Source organism: Vigna radiata, chromosome 7, assembly GCF_000741045.1.
Source record: "Vigna radiata var. radiata cultivar VC1973A chromosome 7, Vradiata_ver6, whole genome shotgun sequence".
NCBI lineage: Eukaryota > Viridiplantae > Streptophyta > Magnoliopsida > Fabales > Fabaceae > Vigna > Vigna radiata.
The window spans coordinates 3,587,514-3,607,771 of NC_028357.1; the positions used below are offsets into that span (position 1 = coordinate 3,587,514).

A 20,258-nucleotide genomic window follows, 5' to 3' on the forward strand; every position below is an offset into this window, starting at 1 on the left:
TCATAACACATACCACTCAAGCACAAAATATAACATTTAGGTCAAACAACATAATATTTCAGAAATCAACGTACATACACATCAAACAATTTATTTAAAGTATATAATCAGCTCACCTTACTTGGAAAGCTTAACAGTAACTTGTCAAGAATGTCCTAGGACCTTAGCCACACTGCGTTGAACCTACAGAACCTACAAATCACCAAATTGGTGATAGAACATAGCTCTCAAAGCTTGAATGGGCAAGGAATGGAAGGAAAAACGTACAAAGCACATGAACCCAACAAAGTTGCATGCCCTAGCTCAATAACAATGAAGAGAAAAGGGGAAATGACTCACTAGTCGAAATGGAGAAATGTTCGGTTTGAACAGAAGCTCTCTACACCAGGAGTGATTTGGCAACACCCAATCAAGATTTGAACGGTTCAAAGTTCTGAAATTTTAGAGAGAAGTCAGAGAAAATATTAGGGCAATGATTTTAGAGAGAGAAAGGAAATTAGCAGAAAATAGGAATCTGACCTCTGGAAGAGAAAGGCCTCCCTCTAAGGCTAAGACACTCTAAACTGATGGGCTTGACTACCCCAATTCATAAGGCCCAATGGCCCTAAACTTATTTTTTTTAAATCCTAACATTTAGCACAAAATATATATATATATATATATATATAATCTTTCAATGTGTTATTTTATATAAATTATATATATACCGATTTTATAACTTATTTATCTTACTTAATATATTTTATTTTTCTGTAAAAAAAAAATTAAACTTCATTTCTCAAGTAGAAACTAAAAGCATCTCAATGTTGAAGTTGCTATTAGTTTTGTCTAAGGGGTGATAAACTTAATGTGTACTTTACATTACTAACATTATTGTATTTATGAAATGCTGGGGATGGATTTTATCATTAGCTTCTTTTTATACTATTCGAGACTAAAGTGAGTTTTGTGTACCTTGATGAACTGAAATGGTTTTATGAAATTGTTTAGGCTAAGGCAATTGCTTCTTGCACCCTATATTTTTTTTCCTGCATTCTATCTTTTTTATTTAATTTTGTTTTTGCTTCTGAGTGTTTTATTTGAAGCGTTTGGGAAGATGCAGTGATGCGGTACAGATAAGAAAGAAAATGACGGGTGCAAGAAGCAACACCTAATGCTTCAACTAGCGAGTAACCACTGGATCGGGGCTAAGGCAATTCGTTTTAGATGATTGGGTCATGAGATCAGGCCCAAAAGAATAGATCCGAAAGAGACTTTTACCATTATTTTAGGTAATTGTTTAATGCAATCCACAATTACTAAATGCATCCCCACAATACTTGGAAAGACTCAAATACTCCTAATCAAGTTATCATAGTACACACCACACCATCACCGCCCTACCACACGAGAAGAAAAATAGAGGGAAATTGTTACATAGGAAGAAGAGAGAAAATGCAAAAAAAAAAAAGTTTTATTCCAAAATATTTTTTCTAAAATGTATTTTATGTGATTTAGAAAAAAAAATTATAACATATTTTATGTATGGGTTTAGAAAAATGCAGTTGAAATCATTGTATAACTTCTGTGCCAAAATATTATTCCAAAATACATTTCAAATGTTCTAAAAATTTGTTTCAAAAACTACATTTTGAAAATATTGTTTTGAAAATTATAAAACTTATTTCAAAAGGTTTTCAAAATATGTATTTTGAACTATTTTTAATTGAGCAAAGGGTTATTTTCAAAAGGTTTAATACCTATTTTGGTCCCTCCTTTGGGAGGGTTTGTTCAAAGTGGTCCCTCCTTTTTTCAAAAGTTCACTTAAGTTCTAGCTTTTGCAAAAACTGTTCAAAGTGGTCATTTTTGGTAACGGCGTTAAGTTCACTAACGGCAGAGCTGCCAGGTGTATAACATGTGCTGATTTGGCATTGTTAAATGTTTAAAAAAAAAAAATTATTGTGATGTGTAAATGTATGTTGTTAGGGTTAAATTAAAAAGTCAATTAGGGTTATATTAGATAATGAATTAGGGATTTGCGTTGCGGATTGGGAAAATCCGCAGCGCGTTGATGGTAGAAGAACCCAAAATCCGGTGGGTTGGTTGACTATGATTATGATGAGGATGATGAAGACTACCGCCCACCACCAAGGAATAATCCAGAAGCATATGAAGAGTATGAAGGAACAATGGAGTCTCTCAGGCTGAAAAGAAAATTGACAAAGGTCGAGATTTTACAGATGCCGAAGTTGTCTAAAACTTCAAAATCTAAAGATCATGTTTTTGTTTCCTTATGTTCAACTTTGAGCCAGGCTGTGCTACCTCGTAAGAAACCTTTAGTCAACTTTATTACTGTTCCTTGTATAGAGGACAATCAAGAAAAGGAGCAACATGTTTCTGGAAGCTGCTGTGAGAATAGTAGTGTATCGGCTGAGCTAAACCATTTAGAGAAAGAAACTGCTGCGTCTTGAAATTCTTCTGATAGGTTGTACGACACATCTAACAATGGACAGTTGGATGGTGAGGAACACACTATGGTTTCACCAAAATCCCCGCCAGAGATGGTTGTTACTGGATCTTAAGATTTTCATACCAGAGTCGGGCATATTGTTTGTGGCCAATGGATTTGCTGGTGTAAAGTGGTTGATGTGCTAATGTGAGGATTGCATTCTACCGAAATGGTAAGCTCTGATTATTCATTCTAGGGATGAATTGTGGAAATGTTGTACAGTGCAAGATATTATACAGCAACTTCGATCTGCTCCTATGTAGAAGAACCCAAAATCTGTAGCGCGCTGATGGACGAAGAGAATGGATTGAAGGTATCAACCCTAAGTTCCCCAGATTTTCCCAATTCGCAACGTAAATTTTACCCCAGAGATTTTTCTGATAAAATTTTTTCTTACCCAATTTTACCCCAAATTTTCCCAATCCGCAACACAAATCCCTAATTCATTATCTAATATAACCCTAATTGACTTTTTAATTTAACCCTAACAACATACATTTACACGTCACAATAATTTTTTTTTAAAACATTTAACAATGCCAAATCAGCACATGTTAGACACCTGGCAGCTCTGTCGTTAGTGAACTTAACGTCGTTACCAAAAAGGACCACTTTGAACAGTTTTTGCAAAAGCTAGGACTTAAGTGAACTTTTGAAAAAAGGAGGGACCACTTGGAACAAATCCTCCCAAAGGAGGGACCAAAATAGGTATTAAACCTTTTCAAAAAATGTGGCGTGCAAATAAATTGTGGAAGCGCAGGAAATGAAAGTTTTGTTTTTATTATCTTCAGTTTTTTCATGTTTTTAAGAAGGAAAATGTTTTGTAATAACTTTTTTTTACAATTGATCTGTTTTAAATATACGGATCAATAAAGTAGTGATACATAGTTTATTATCAAAAAATTGTTAAAAATAATTGTTAACATATCATAATCCTTATAAAAATTTGGTTTAATAGGTTCGGAGGTCTCTATTTCTGCGGGTTCATTATAATTGGGTCTTCCTATTTTGGAACTGATCAATTGGGTTCCTAATTTGATAAATTTGATTCAACAATAGCCTTTCCGTTAAATGCAGTTGACGACGTTAACTTTTTAAACAGGTGACATGCTGAGACATCCAGGTGGCATAGTTTGAGCTGTATAGGTGGATTTTTAACATTTTAAATTGTTAAATAAATTAAAAGCGGAATTAATAAATGAATTTCTGAAATATAATTAGAAATTATTAAACCTATTAAACCAATGTTTCCTATTTTGGGATCGGATAGTTCATGTCTGCGAAATTGGGGAAATTAGAGAAATTAGGATTTGTTGCTGGGTTCGTCCTTGTATGTGAAGGTCAAAATCCCTAAATTAAAAGGGTGTGTTAGGAGGTCGAGCTTGTAGTTCTGCGACGTGGGTGGGTGTAGTGCTATTGGAGCTTGTGGTTGTTGTTGTTCGAAGACAATATCGAAGGAGCACTCTTGTTATTCATCGAGTTGCAATGCTAGGTGGAAGGAAAATGGTACGTCTTTATTGATCTGCTACTGTGGTCAGAGTTGTATGGTGAGAATTGCCAAAACTACAAAGAATCGGGGCAAACAATTTTGGGGATGGTCCAAGTATAAGGTATGTTAGATTCAACCTAATTAAGTTGTGGTACTATTTGTGAGAAGAAGGTGGTACTCCCTAATTAAGTTGAATGTTGTCTTTACATAATGGTGATGAAGACCGTAGTTGAAACTTCTTCAAATGGTGCAATGATATTGGTGGTGACGAAAGGGGTAGCTTCTTCAACAGTGAAGGAAACAAAGAAACTCTGGTGAACAGTGAAGACATGGATAGTACTAGAAAAATGATAGTGAATTTACAAAAATTAGTGTTCATTGTTCAAAAGTGGTTAAAGGTGCTGATGTTGTTGGTGTCTGTTTTATGTGTAATACAGATAGTTTTAGTTTCAATGTTGATGAGGAAGGGTTGATTTCTTGTAACTTTGTTGTAGGTTTGCTCTCTTGTAATGAAATTAATGAAATGAATGAAACAGAAGAGTTGTTTCGTAATTAATGGAGTTGTTCTTATAGAATCTGATATATGTTCATCTGTAAGCATGGGATGATTGTAATTTGATTATAATATAAAGACAAATACTCCATTGATAATGTTGACATCATTCATGAAAAAAATGGGAAGATATTTTACCTCCCAAGGTATTCTGGCAAATGCCTATGACTCATCCATTGCTCAACATTACCGCGTGTAAGTTGCAAATCTAGCCTCCTATAAAATAGAAGCATGGTACAACACCAAACACATTGGCACTTGACCATCAAAGTTTTCTCAAAACTTGAAGTATTTGGACCTTGACAGATGACTTGATATTGAGTTAGTAAATCATTTTTATACATTTATGATTTCTACATTGAGTTATTGAGTTGGTGTAGAGCATCAAATTTTTCATCAGTATCATTTGATCTAGTCCATATACTGTGGACAAAATTACTGCTAAGAGTTACAACATTGTTATAAATCCCATAAGAAAAAGAACCGCTGGAAGAGGAACTCTAACATGCAAAGATAACATTCCATAACTGGTATGAATCATTCCATAAAAGCAAAGATAACATTCCATAAAAGAAAATATACATTAAACAGAATTGGATACAACACTGAGATAAACATTAAACTTGGTTAAAAAAAGATATGCTGAATATGTTCAACATTATAATTGTTTACATCATTACAAGGTACAAAAAAGATGTACTGAAATTGTGACATCAGATCTGGTTCAACATGAGAATTGTTTACATCATTAAAAGGTAAAAAAAAGGTGTGATGCAATTGTGTCGGTAAACATCAGAATTGGTTACAGCTTGGTTGCTTAAGGCTCATTTGATGATGATATGTTTTGTTCATTTGCTGGGTTGCTTTGTTGTGTTTGGTCAGGGTTCACATCACCATCTTGGGTTAATTTTTGGCAAGAAGTGCTGTTGTGAGCCAGCTCCCTACAAATGCCACATCTTTTATGTATATCACCATTCCTCTTTCTTGTTTCGTCCCTGACTAACTCCCATTCCTGCAACCTTCTTTTCTTCTTCAGCCTTCCTGGCAATATTCTCCTTTTTGGAGGGAGCACATCATTATATGGGGTAATCTGCCACATATTCTCACCATTAATTGGATACACAATGGAAGAGTACATTTCTTCATATGTTGACTTCCTAAAACAAACATGGATGAAGTCCTCTGCATCTAAATTCAGAAACTTCGTAGCAATCAACGCATGACAACATGGAATGCCCCGAGATAGCCCATTTCCTGCATGTGCTTTCATATTTGTCTATATCAACTACAAACTTGTCCCCAGCTTGGGACACATGATGAACTTCAAACAGCTTCAGTGTTGACCAGCTGGAAAAACAAAATTAAAATTCAGAAACCTCACATTTGATAAAGTGGTGAAGACATGATAAATGTTAATATATTAAGGTTACCTAGTAATCCAAAATTTGGTTAGCTGGGACTCCTTATTAAGTCTACTCTTGATTTTAGGACAAATCAACCCAGACAATGATTCACTTTTTGTTCGATTTGTTGCCCTTCTGTTCATCAAGTAAAGGCGGATCTCCTCCAACATGGTTATGATTGGCTTTGACCTTGTATGCACCAATACACTGTTGAATGCCTCTGACATGTTGTTTACCAAAGTATCACAAAGTATCACACTTAGCAGTGGTGGTAAACCTTGATCATGACCAGTATCTACATTTCAAGAGATTAGGAAATATGACTATCACATTCTGCCACTTCCACAACTATGAATTGAATCACATTTTAAGAGATTAGGAAATATGACCATACTTGGGAGGAATTTTTATAAGGTATTTGAAGGCCTCAAGGTTCACTTCCTTTAATTTTGTCATTTCCGTTTCCCAGGCTTGTGGATGAGTTGTTGTAGCTGCCTTCCACATCATCCGCTTTAGCTGCTTTATAGGGAATTTCTTCCTGAAATTTGCGCAAAAGTGCCTAACACAAAAGCGTTGATCAACTCTAGGGAGCACTTCTTCAAAAGCTTGCATTAAGCCCTGTAATTTGAAATTGGCAGTGTTGTCAAAGGTCTCATATCAATAATAATGAAAATGAACATACGTTTTTAGGAAAAAAGAGCATGTGAATAACCTTTTGTTCATCTGATATGAATGTCAATGATGCATGTACTGCCTCCCCACCAATGTCTTCAACCAAAAGTTCCAGAAACCATTTTCATGTTTCCTTATTCTCTACTTCCACAATGGCATATGCTAGAGGTAGCATCTGGTCATTTGCGTTTCTTGCAATAGTAGTTAGCAATTCACCACCATATTTAACTTTTAAAAAAGCACCATCCAGCCCTATAATTGGCCTGCAAGACACAAAACTTTCCTTGCAGACCTTAAGACAAACATAGAACCTCTTGAAAATATGGCCACCAACATTCTCTTCCACTTCCACCTTCACAGTGGATCCAGGATTACGAGCTAGGAGCTCATTCGCATAATCATAGACCCTTTTTATGTTGTTCTTTGAAACACCCATCTACATGGTCTGAAGCAAAGGACTTTGCTCTATAAGCCATGGATCTAGATACACCTACATTGCACTTTCTACTTATCTTGTCACGAATTTCCATTACCTTGACTTTGGGATTTTCTCTCACAGTTTTCTCCAACCTCTTACTTAGCCAATTTGAATTAAGTAATTTGACTTTGTGCTCTCTAATACAACTGTGGTTGTCAACAATAGTCCTTAAATGCCACGTTCGTACTGCATTCATATAACCACAGTATGTCATCCAGGGGCAGTTTCCTTTAGCACCCATACACTTCACTCTAATTCTCTTCTTATCATTTTTAACATATGTTAGATTTCTCACATTTTCTACTGCATATGTTTTTATGACATCCAAAATATCTTGCTTGTTAGCAAAATAAGTGCCCAAATCCAACTTGTAATCCACCATTGTTTTAGGCATACTAAATGTTACAAAATTTCCATAACTCTCTTCCTCATCATCTTCTCCATCACTTTCTCCTCCACTAAGCAATTCTTCTGATTCCCAATTATCATCAGACAAACCTCTATCATTGTCAGTATTTATACCATCATCAACATCACTATCGGAAATGCGAGTCCATGATGGTCCATCATCTTGCACATCAACTTCAATTTCAGCAAACCAATTCTCAACTCCATGTCCTACCTCTTCTTGGATGTCACAGTCAACTAGGTCATGCATACTAGGAACATCCACATTGCAATCAACATTGACATCCTCACCACTAGAACTCCAACTACGAACATCAGCATCATCTCCTTCAGACTCACCCACATCACATTCAACTTCCATTTCACCTTCTACAACATCATCTTCTTCAGACTCACTCACATGACATTCAGCTTCAATTTGACCTTCTACAACATCGTCTCTTTCAGACTTACCCACATCACATTCAGCTTCAATTTGACCTTCTACAACATCATCTCCTTTAGTTTTTTCTTCTAAAACAGGAACTTCACACTACCATCACATACCTCCTGACACTCACCATGACCTTGTTCACACTCACCATCATCACTATCATGCATCACAGGTTGAACTTCTTCTTCACCTATATTATGTGGAACATTTTCTAACAAGTGTACAATCTCAGGTTCAAACACTGTGTGAACAATAAATAAATTAACTTGACCATTTAGCCTAGCTAAGTTCATCGTGTGCATGGCTCCTCTATCATCAGACAAAGACTCTAACCTATTATCTAACACAGAACCCCCTACACAATACCACAACTCCTTAAACCCATCATACCCAAGTCCTTTTACTACACTGACTATAATGAAGTAACTCCACACGTCTGGGTCAAAAGACAGAGTTGTACTTTCCTCCTCATACTTAAGTGGCCCATCATTTATGAACTGACCTTCATGGTGGAAAACAACTTCAAAATGATCCTCCATGTACTACACTATAACAATATATATCTTATAAAATAATAAGAGGGCAACAACAACAAAAATTATATAAAATTAGAACCAAGACAAGGAAACACGAGGACCAACTACAACATAACTTAAACAAAAGAAAAAACACAAGAAACAAACATGGGGGACCATATTGCAACACTAATATAAAGCACAACAACAATTAGGATCTACTACGACACTTTAAACATGGGGAACCACTTTGCAACAACAATTTGAAGAACAACATAAATAACACACTACCATACCACTTCGAACATGGGGGACCACGAATGACCATGCATCATTGTCAAAAATATACAAAGAAGTAAACACTTACTAACTTGGACAAGTGCTACACCTCCAACGACCTTCGCGAAACTCTTCCACGTGATTCACCACCAATAGTAAGCTGCTTCCACTCAAAACCACCGATAGATTACTACAATTTTATACAACGAAGGGTATGTATAACTAATTTCTCATGCAAAAGCAATGTTCCCCAAATGCCAGCACAAGGACGAGCCCACCCACGAACCCTAAGTTCCTTAATTTCCCCAAATTCGCACACACTCCCTATCTGACCCCAAAATAGGAACATTGGTTTGGTTTAATGAATTATAATTATATTTCGACAATTCATTTATTCATTCTACTTTTATTTTATTTTCCAATAATTTAAAAATGTTAAAAATCCACCTATACAGCTCAAATTGTGCTACCTGGATGCCTCAGCATGCCACCTGTTTAAAAAGTTAACGTCGTCATCTGCATTTAACGGAAAAGCTACTATTGAATCAAATTTTGTCAAATTAAGGACCCAATTGATCAGTTTCCAAATAGGAGGACCTAATTGGAAAGAACCCGCAGAAATAGGGACCTCCAAACCTATTATACCTAAAAATTTTATATAATAGTGTACCTTTATGTCTATATAAATGTGTAGATGATAATATTAACATAGTAACATATAATTATGTATAACAGAGAGTCTACAATTATTTATTTCACATAATAAAATTATTTTACTTTAGTAAAGAAAAATAGTCTTACTACTATAAACACCGACCAAAATTAGTTTTAAAAGACACAAGTTTTATTAAGAAAATCAATTCATCATTTTCTTAGTTTTGTGAACATTTTATCGTATAATTTTAACATAATTACGTTACACATTAGTCTTTAATATTTGTTTAAGTGTTAAGTTACGAGTGACTAAACACCATATTATTAGATGTTAATGCAATTGTCTAATTCAAATACTTTTTTAACAAGATTGATTAATCTAGTTTATTGTTTTTTTTTATATTCTTAATGTATGTTGGAACTCATCAACTGAATTACAATTTCTTAGTTATAAACGTGACAGGGAAATCCTATTTTAAATTAGGATCTAGGTGAAAACACTAGTATTTCTTATTCTTAAGGATGGAAGTTAGACATGTTAATCAATTTTTAAGTTTTTAGCTGGTTGATTGACATATTATACTAAAATAATTTAGTATCTTTCTTTAAGTAATCTCATATTTATCCATTAAGGAATTAAAGTTAAATTAAGTTTATAAATCATTGAACTGAATGAATTGAGTAATTGAAATTGTTGGATGAAGATGGAAATATTAGTGAGTTATGTAAGAAAAGTTAGTGAATAACTCCAACATCTCTACATATCTGAATTATTATATATCTCTTTATTAATATTTTTATTTAAGTTTATTGAATTATTGTCTTTATCTTTATTCTCTAATTCTAAAAAATTATAATTTATTTTCTGGTTGATTATCTAAGGTTTAATATATTATTTGGTCCCTCCTTTTGGGTGTTTAGTTCAAAATGATCCTATTTTTTAAAAAAGTTCAGTAAGGTTCCATATTTTGTTAAAAAATGTTGAATCCGGTCCTTTTTGTTAACTTTGTTAGAAACTTAACAGTGCAAATGCCACATTGACTAAAACTGAGTAAGCTTGATGAATACGTGGCACATTTAAAGGTTTCACTGTATAAATATTTTGAAAAAATTAAAATGACTCCCCAGACCCAAGCTTATCTCACTGCCATGGCGTCGCCACTACACCACCACCTCTCCTCCACCGACAGGCTCTCTACCAAATGGCATGCCACCTGCTCGCGACACATCCTAACCTCATGCCCTTTATCGCTGCCACGCTTTCCAAGCTGTCGAAGGTCGTGCATTCTTCCTCCATAGATTTCCACTGCATATTTACAAAAAACAAAAGCGCATAACTTAATTGAAAAAAATTTCCTTCCCTGGCATATAATCAAAGACACAAATAAAAAAATAAAGAAGGCAAAAGGAAATATATAAACAAAAACACACCTTGATTTCTGGGGTGGTAACAGGCATAACAATCACCACACTGCAATTCAATCTTTAGGCAGAAAATGCAACTCCTTGAGCATGATTCCCAACAGACGAACAGATAACTCCCTTTTCCAACAACTCGCAATAAGCTCCATGAATCTTGAATGAGAAAACTTACACCCCAATGTCAAATACTTATTCAATAACACGAACAAATCTGGCTTAACTTACCTAAAAAAATACTAACAACTAACATTTGTCCATTAAAAAAAAGAACAGGCTTGTATATTGTCCACTCATCTTTCACTAAACCATATAGCATATCTTAATGTTCTATTTGTTTCAAAATCCAAGAAATGCCTTAAGCCCTTCATTACTAAAACTTAAAACCAAGAACTTAGGTAAAAAAAAAAATTATAATTGAACCCAGTTCCTTCCATCTCAAGCAAAAATTATAGCCAATTACATCACTGAGATATTTTATTAATAATAATACTTTTTTCCTTAAAACTGCCAACACATGTTGGCATGTATAGTAAGGTATTGTAACGATATTTTCAAAATAGTGAACTTAGAAATTATATCTTCACTTTTAATAAAAGATAGATGATATCCAGTGAGTTCGGAAGTTAAAACTGTAACTTTTTTTAACAATATTAGGCAGGTAATGAAGCATTTAAACACCCATTGCACATTAAATTCAAAAATTGATATCAACTAGATGAAATAAAGGTGGTGGGAACTTATAGGTTGCAAATGCTCTCTCTTGGGCCAAACCTTAACCCCAAATTTTCCAAGAAGCTTTGGCGCCAATTGCAAAGGGGACTCAACTGCTACGTCGTAGACTTTCGATGTGAAAATATTCGTCAAATAACTCAACAAATTCATCATGCCCTCGCCACCACCGTCGTACCGTGACTAGTGGGGAATCGCACCAGTATATCCCAGTGGATACTAGAGGAAATTTGGCGAGACCCAGGGGTGCGGGGGAGCCACTAGCTAGGTATCCTCAACGACGACGACAACGGGGGAGGAAGAACGCACAGTGCCATGGCAGTAAGGTAGGCTTTGGTCTACGAAGTCATTTTAATTTTTTTAAAACATTTACACAATGCAACTTTCAAACATGACACGTATTCACCTAACTGTACAGCTCATTCAGATTTGGCCATGGTGGCATTTCCACTGTTAAGTTTTTAATAGTGTTAACAAAAAGGACCAGATTAAATATTTTTTAACGAAATATGGGGTCTTAGTGAACTTTTTTAAAAGATAGGATCATTTTGAATCATACGCCCAAAAGTAGGGACCAAATGATGTATTAAACCATTATCTAATTATATAATAAGTATATGTAAATACAAATACTTAGATTTCTATTCATCAACTACTTTACTTATGACAATTTGGTAGTATCCTTTTTAAACATATATCATTATGTTATTTTCATGAATGGATGGCATTGGATTAAAAGATTACTATTAGAGAAAAAAAGAATTCGTTTTGAAGAATTATTCAAAGATGTTAAGTGTCATTTTAGTTCATCTCTCAACAACATCATATTTAAATTTAAAAATCTTCCCTTATGAATCTTTATTAAAAATATGTCCCAGATCAATTACATATTTCAGGACTTAACTATTATCATACATTAAATTTTTTATTTATAGGATAAAATTTGTTTCATCTAGATTTTAACTAAGTTATTATTTTCTTTGTGAGCACATGATGTTAACATATTCCAATATTAAATAAATAATCATAAATTATAATAATTATATATTGCAATCCAACCATTATCAAATTGCTATTATTTCTTGTAACATTAAAAATGGTACCTGGGATTTCCTCTTAAACATAACTTATTGGATATTATCAAGTTTCATTAATGATTTAATTGAGAAAATAAGAAGTTTAAGATTTTTTTTTTAATGTACACCCTTTATTTCAAGAATAAAAATCTGTTCTAAGGCGTGTTAAAGTGTAACGACAAAATAAATATTTTTTCTTTTACCGATTTAAATATTTTTGCATGGACAAGAATGAAAAATATAAAAACAAAAATGAAATTGATTAACTTATGTATATAACTTGTCGAAGTTAATTAATTTATAATTTATTTGCATTTTTATTTTTGATTTATATAAAAATACTTTTAATTCATGAAAAAAATGATCTTTTTTTTATATATTTTTTCTATCCTAAATTGTATATAGAAGTTAGTCTTAACATAACATATAATTTGTGATGGAGTCATTTCTCTAGTTTTTATAATGTACAACACCCTTGAAACATTAATGATATATATTTTTTTTCAATGTTTGAATTCCTTTTAGTATGATCTTTTGCTGAACTTATTTGTGTAAATATGTTGGAAAACTTAGTTTTTGAAACTACAAAGATCTGAATTTAAGATCTAATGCATGAAAATATTTTTAGGATTCAATAGTTTTTATTTTATTTATTTTTTTACTGATCTTTATATTTTAAAAAAATTCAATATTTTAAAGACTTTTAAAGATAATAATAAGTTGACATTTATGCATTACCCACTCTTATTATAAGTTTATTGTTGAATCCTAGAAGTAAAATAAAATAAATAACATTAATATTGATTTAATACAAAAGATAAAGTTGAACCTTTTTAAAAAGTATAAAGACTACATTACAAAAGTATTGTTACTACAAATACAAATGCTAACAATGTTATTTAACTAAAGGAATTATTACAATAATAAACTTATTTTCTAACACTCTTGAATACTTTCTTCGATAATAATTGACAAAGAATGTTATATTTCCTTTCATTTTCTTTCAAGAGAAAGTAACTCTACAAAAGTCATTCTCATAAGCTTACATATAAAAGACAATTTATTATATATTTTATACTTATTTTGATATTTATAAATAAAGAATGAAACAATTTAGATTAATAAATAGTCTAGGTAACAAGTAATAAAAATTGATAGATTTTAAAAAATCTATAAAATAATTTTTTTTTAGTACAAAAATAAGGTGTATATATAACCCAAGCCGTGGTTTAAAATCTCTGCAACTCCGTTCATCTACCATGACCCTGCAAGCTGATTCAGCAGGAGCAGCACCATCACCTGATTCCGCAAACGGCATCGTCCCCAACTTAGAAGAAACCCCACAGTCCCAGCCACAGCCACAGTCTCCGCCTAGTCCGCAACCGTCCCTTTCCAGGCCACCGCCAGAACTGTGTATACCAATATGGTGGCCGGAAGATGGAAATCTCAGCATGGATTGGGTGGAGAACCTGATGCTGTGCTTCGATTGGTCTTCGCGGAATCTTCCTCCGTCGGAGTTACCTTCCGTTCTCCCCGTCAAAGTCTTCGACTCTCTCATCCTCATCGCCTCCAAGATGCTTCACAAGGAACCCAATTGCGTCACTATAGACCCCTTTCGCCCTAGCCCCAACGATAACTCTCCATCCGCCGCCTCTGTCGTTGTCGTGGGCGATGTTCATGGACAACTCCATGATCTTCTTTTCCTTCTCAAAGATGCTGGTTTCCCCTCCCGAGATCGAATCTTTGTCTTTAACGGGGATTACGTGGATCGAGGAGCATGGGGCCTCGAAACCTTCTTGATGTTGTTGGCTTGGAAGGTAAATCTGTTTGGCAAGAAAGTTTTTGTTCTCACCTGATTTATGTAGTTTAAAAACACTTCGTGCATGGTGGAGTTTATGCTGCTAATATACTGTATCAATTCGGATTATCAAATGTATGTAGTTAGTTTTCCAGTTTGTAGATATAGAAGATGTTTCTTAATACTTTAAAAGATTAGTCTTTGCTCTTGGGCTGAGAATATTTTCACCAAAAATACTTTGATACTCTTAATCTTATTTTGCTGAAGCAGAAGATTTATTTATTTTTATTGAATTTGATTTAAATGCACTAATAGTGTGAAGGTTTTGTAAGCTATCATTTAATTACACATAGGTATCTGAAGTAAGTTTGTTAACTTTTATAATAATGAGACCTCAAGGATGATTTCACATTGGTTGACTCTTTCCACAAAATGGGTGGAAGTATCAATGTCATTCTCTATGAATGAATGGATTGGAAGTTTTCAAACTTTTAAATAATATTCTCAAATTTGAAGTTTCACTTTTGGATGTTGTGCTTTCTGTTTTTACCCCTTTCCATGAATAGTCTGGCATGACTCGGTTGAAAAGCTTTTTATGTATCTGTATTTTGTGGGATCAACATAGCAGTTAAAATGATTAATGTGCAGTGTTTAAGTTGATGTAAATTATGCTCTACATTTTATTTTACAGTTTAGACAAATAGATGCTAATATTTTTTGTGTTGATGGTCTTAATTGTTTACTGTAATTTGTTGAACTGATATATCTAACTTCATTTAATGGGATGAGTCTCTTGCTGTTGAAAGATTTAACTATGTGAAATAGGGTTATTTCGTTATGATCATTGAGGAATGGGGTAATTTCTGTCTATACTTTTGTGATATTTATGGCACTATAACTATTGTGTCAGGTATTCATGCCACATAACATATATCTGCTACGAGGGAATCATGAATCAAAATACTGTACCTCGGTTTATGGTTTTGAGAAAGAAGTAATGGTAAAGTATGGTGATAAAGGTAAGCATGTGTACCGGAAATGTTTGGGGTGCTTTGAAGGTCTTCCTTTGGCTTCTATTATAGCAGGGTGTGTATACACTGCTCATGGAGGACTTTTCCGCAGTGTAACTGTGATGCCGTCAAAGAGGTTTAAAGGAAAGAAGAACCGTAAGATTAATGTCAATCATGACAGCAAAACTCTGTCTCTTGGTTCCTTGGAAGAATTGTCTAAGGCTCGACGATCAGTTCTTGATCCTCCTTGGGAAGGTCCAAATTTGATTCCTGGTGATGTTTTGTGGTCTGATCCATCAAAAAATCCAGGTCTTGCTCCAAATAAAGAAAGAGGCATTGGCTTGTTGTGGGGTCCTGATTGTACTGAAGAATTTTTGAAGAAGTACCAACTAAAGGTAACAGATTAAGTTACTTTTTTATTGTTAAGATGATGTGTTTGATTGTCTTTGTGGATTATATCAAATCATTATATTAATTCCTTAAGAAGTTATTTCTAGTAAATTTTATCAGATCATATTTTCTGAGGAAATAATTATTTGTTGGACATTGATATTTTGAGCACGCATCATCATTTACCAACTTCAGAGTTTTGTTTGATTTATAACATGATTGTATTGTTTATCTAGGGAAAAAGGTAAGAAAATTCAATTCGTTAGACATTGATTGCTATTGTTTCAGAAAACTTTCGACAAGTGGGGAGATAAAAGGAGCAAAACCCAAAAATTAAAAGCAAGTTGTTAGATCAGGATTTGGGACCTTGGTTGGCTAGTCAATTTGCTTTAATTTGCGGTACTAGCCAACTGTGATACTATTACTGATCGAAACCTATGTTTAACATATGGTATTTGATGCGGTCCAGGAATTTAATTTGGTTTAGATTACATGGAAAGTTAGAAATTATGAAAAAAGCTAGGTAGGTAGAAGTTCATAGTTAAAATTGTGTTCTGACTCATAAAATTGCACGAGCTTATGCATTTAGCTGTTCAATTGCAATCAAACTTGTTTCTGAGCTAAGGTAAATTTGAGTAGGCGAGGGTGGAAAAATTTAGTCCAAGACAATGCAGTGTAGGGTCATTTTGAGTCTCATTCTTTTACAGAACAGAGTTTTAGGGACTGTGGCCTTGTCTGATATTAGGGATAGTCTCATTCTTTTAGTCTCATTCTGGTCATTAATATCAGATATGACCAGAACGAATTATAATCTTAATGTGTGCAAAAAAGGAAATCTATTCATTGGGGGAAGAACAACAAAAGATATTCTTTCAACATATTAGTTCTCTCTACTGATATTTTCATTCTGTTCAAGTAACATAGAAATTTTTTATCTATACATAAAATATGTAACTAAAACAGGCTGGATCATTAAATGGCTTAGAACTTGTTGGATGAGTTTTCAATAACTTCTACACGAGTTAAAATTAGCTTTTTGGTGAAGCTAAACATTATCCAATTTATCCACAAAGTTGATTTGAACTTATGCAACTTATTTCATTTTTCCTTCATATTTGCTTTTTCTATCAGTGTTTATGAAGAAGTTTATCGAAACAGGGTCTTAGTTAATAACTTCTCTAATTGATTCTGAACTTTCTATAACTGTTTGCCTATCCCACTATTTGCAAGATTGCACTTTCCTAGGCTAAGGTGACTTATAACATCTATAGAATAATTAGTCAAGTAGCTAAATGTCTAGCACTCAACCGATACAAATTTAAGACTCATCTACATCAATAATGCACCTTTATTCTCCATCGGTTTTACTTGAAATGATGTAAACAATTGGACACATAAGTATGTTATGGTTACCAAGCGTTTATGTGTTTTGTTATTGACTTGTTACTAAAGCCAAGTAGACCATGGTGGAAAAGTGCTTTGAAGCACTACACTGAAGAAAGCAAATTATGTTTATCTTACATGTATTGCTTTCACTGGTATTGAAACTAACTTTGAACAGAAATTTTCAGATTAAATTACTAGATAGTTTGCATCAATTGTACACTTTATAAGCATAATGTTAGGACTTAAGCACAGGAGGAGGGTCCACCACAAAAGACTAGTCCATTAGGTGAGAGACTTTAAGCCTCAGGTGCCACATCAAGTAGTTCATCCTTATAAATATGGAACTCCTAACATTTTTACGCCCTTTAAGGGTCAACGTTCATGACATCTAGAGGTGGCAAAACAATCGACCTGGTCTGGTAGGACAAATCACCTAATAAATTTGGGCCGACCCTTGTATAATTGGATTGCATTTTTTAGGTTTAGCTCGGTCCTAGCCAGTAGACCATTTTGGCCGCTTTAGAAAAAAAGTTAAAAATAAGTATTATTGTAAAATTTAAGTCATATCAATGAAATTAATTTTAATTTTAGATATTATGATTTGATATATAAATTGTAATACATGTATATGTTTCAATGAAATATTTTTTTAATATTTTCATAGTAACAGTTCTTTTTTTTTAAATATAGCTACTACTTTATAAAATTGGTGAGTCGAAGCCTATAGTCTCGCCCAATCGGCTGCAGGCTAAACGTTCCAGCCCAAAGACAACCGATCAAATTTAAGCCACAATTGTATTGTTCGGATTTGTTTTTCGGACTTTCATAGCTAGTCCATTCGGCAAACTCATTTTGACAGCTCTGACATTAGCTTTCACTCTATCAACATTGATCCAGTGGTTGCTCTTCTCTCTTTGAAACGGTTTTCACGTTTTGCACTTTAAATCCAGCTTATAGGTAGTCCTTTCTGTCGGTTCAGTGGAAGAACCTCAAGGCTTAAGTATCACACGATGTATCTCATCCTACGCAGTATGGGACCCTAACACACCAATATATATTTGTGTTTGCGTATATGTCGATTATTTTATACTTCTATACATAACTTATTTTATTAATATATAATTATTTGCCCATATTTATTTAGATTTTTATCGTGTTCCATGTCTACATATTTGCTTCAAATTTAAGCTTTATTCAATGCCTCGCTAAATAATGATTTAGGCTGCTTGTTTATATGAGCAATCAGGTGTATGTTACTCTGAACCTTAATGTTTAATAAACTTTAAAATAACTAAATGCTGACTGCTTCGCCTACTGTTTTATCGTGGTTCTGTACTGCTTTTTGTTTTATTGTTTATAATTATTGCTGATATATGGATGGTCGCTCATATTATTAATTTTCAGTTGATCATCAGATCACATGAAGGCCCTGATGCTAGGGAGAAAAGGGATGGTCTAGATGGAATGGATGAAGGTTACACCATTGACCATACTGTAGATTCGGGAAAGCTGGTCACTGTGTTTAGTGCACCAGATTACCCACAGTTTCAGGTTGGTTATGAATTATCTTGGCTCAGGAATACTCCAAAATGTTTTCCTTAAATAGCAGAGCATTTTAAATTGTACACTGAAAATCTTTGTTTTGGGCATGGGAGTGTGTATGTGTCAAAGGATAGCATCATTCGTGTATCAAGTGGATGAGCATATAAAGTAACATACGTCACTGGTCAGTTTCCGTTCTGCTTTTTGAATGCTGACTGTGTTTGTAAGATATAGATAAGTAGGGAAAACAACTTGTCTAGAATTCAATTGATAGTTGTGAGTGGGCCTTGATACAATAGTGAGTGTTCACTAGTTTTGGAAAAAACCTTCTTGTCTGTGGGATAAGGCTGCATTCAATTAAGGATCTCTATCTGTCATGAGCTATGATAATCTCTTGTACTTTCCTGTTTTAATTCTGTCAAGCAATAAGTAATAACTAAATTAAATTTCTTTGTTAAATTTTGGAGTTTCTTTATCGTGAGAATTATCTTTCCTTCAGGCAACAGAGAAGAGGTATAACAACAAAGGTTCCTATGTTGTCCTTGAACCACCGAATTTTGACAATCCTATATTTCATGGATTTTCAGCAGTTACTCCCAGGCCGAAGGTAAAGAAATCTTAAATCCTCACAATATCATTGAATATATGATCATCCTGATGCCTAGTGATCTTAATTCTTGGATTAATGAGTTAAAATTGCATTATAACTCCAGATTGTAATATAAAATTTGTGCAAAGTTAATAATCGTATCCTTGATCTGTGGGGCAGGTAAATGCCTATTACGATTACGAAGAGGTGATAGACTCGGATGAAGAATTGGACTTGGCATCCATGGTAACTTCCTGAGGATTTTTTCTGCTATGAATGTCAAAAAGTTTTCAATTTGTAAAATTTGTATGGTTATTTTTTGAGATTATCAGGCTTTATCATTAACTTATATAATTGTTTATTATATATCCAATTTTATTATGTTTTGTGAAATCAATTGCCCCCAACAGTAGTTACTGGACAGTTCAGTGTGACCACTGTAAATTGTCAAAGAAACTCTTCTGGTTCTCAATCCAATGCATGTTTTCAGTTAGTTTTCTTCTGTACCAGTTCTTGTAGAAACTTAGAAGAGTTTGCCTTCTTTGGTTGTTTATAGCCATATTGTTTTTACTAATAGTAGTTTAAGGCTATGTTTGACAGAAACTGCCTAAAAGTTGAAACACTAACTAAAACTTGATAATTGAAAATTTTTAAACTAGTTTATAATATCAGTAGTAATTGATGAATTTTATTTGCAAACCAGCTGTTATTGATTAAAATTTTAAACCTTTGTAATTTTTTATTTGCAGAGAAATGGTTATTGATTAAATTCAATTAAATATATTTTCTCTTTTCTAAAATGATTGCAATTTTAGCTTTTAAAAGAATTTCAAATGCTTACTTACTGTTTCTAATTTTCAATAAAATAACAATTTTATTCCTAATTAGTTTCTAATTTAAACTACATTAATGTTTGCAGTAACATATGAGTGTAATGTTTTTTA

The 20,258-nt window shown here is 33.5% G+C and overlaps 1 protein-coding gene across 2 annotated transcripts; it reads left to right on the top strand.

Moving 5' to 3' along the window:
* The first annotated feature begins 13,824 nt into the window (after positions 1-13,824).
* On the top strand, positions 13,825-19,820 carry LOC106765521 (serine/threonine-protein phosphatase 7). Of its 2 annotated transcripts, none has more exons than XR_002668411.1 (5): positions 13,825-14,416; positions 15,308-15,802; positions 18,588-18,734; positions 18,839-18,909; positions 19,225-19,332. XR_002668411.1 is itself a non-coding variant. In XM_014650176.2 (5 exons), the coding sequence occupies exons 1-5, from the start codon at positions 13,859-13,861 to the stop codon at positions 19,570-19,572; spliced, it is 1,386 nt and encodes a 461-aa protein (XP_014505662.1). In that variant the 5' UTR covers positions 13,826-13,858; the 3' UTR covers positions 19,573-19,820. The 2 variants fall into 2 exon arrangements, 1 of the variants encoding a protein (XP_014505662.1); XM_014650176.2 differs by lacking the exon at positions 18,839-18,909 and adding an exon at positions 19,495-19,820 and having other exon boundaries at positions 13,826-14,416.
* Positions 19,821-20,258: the final 438 nt, after the last annotated feature.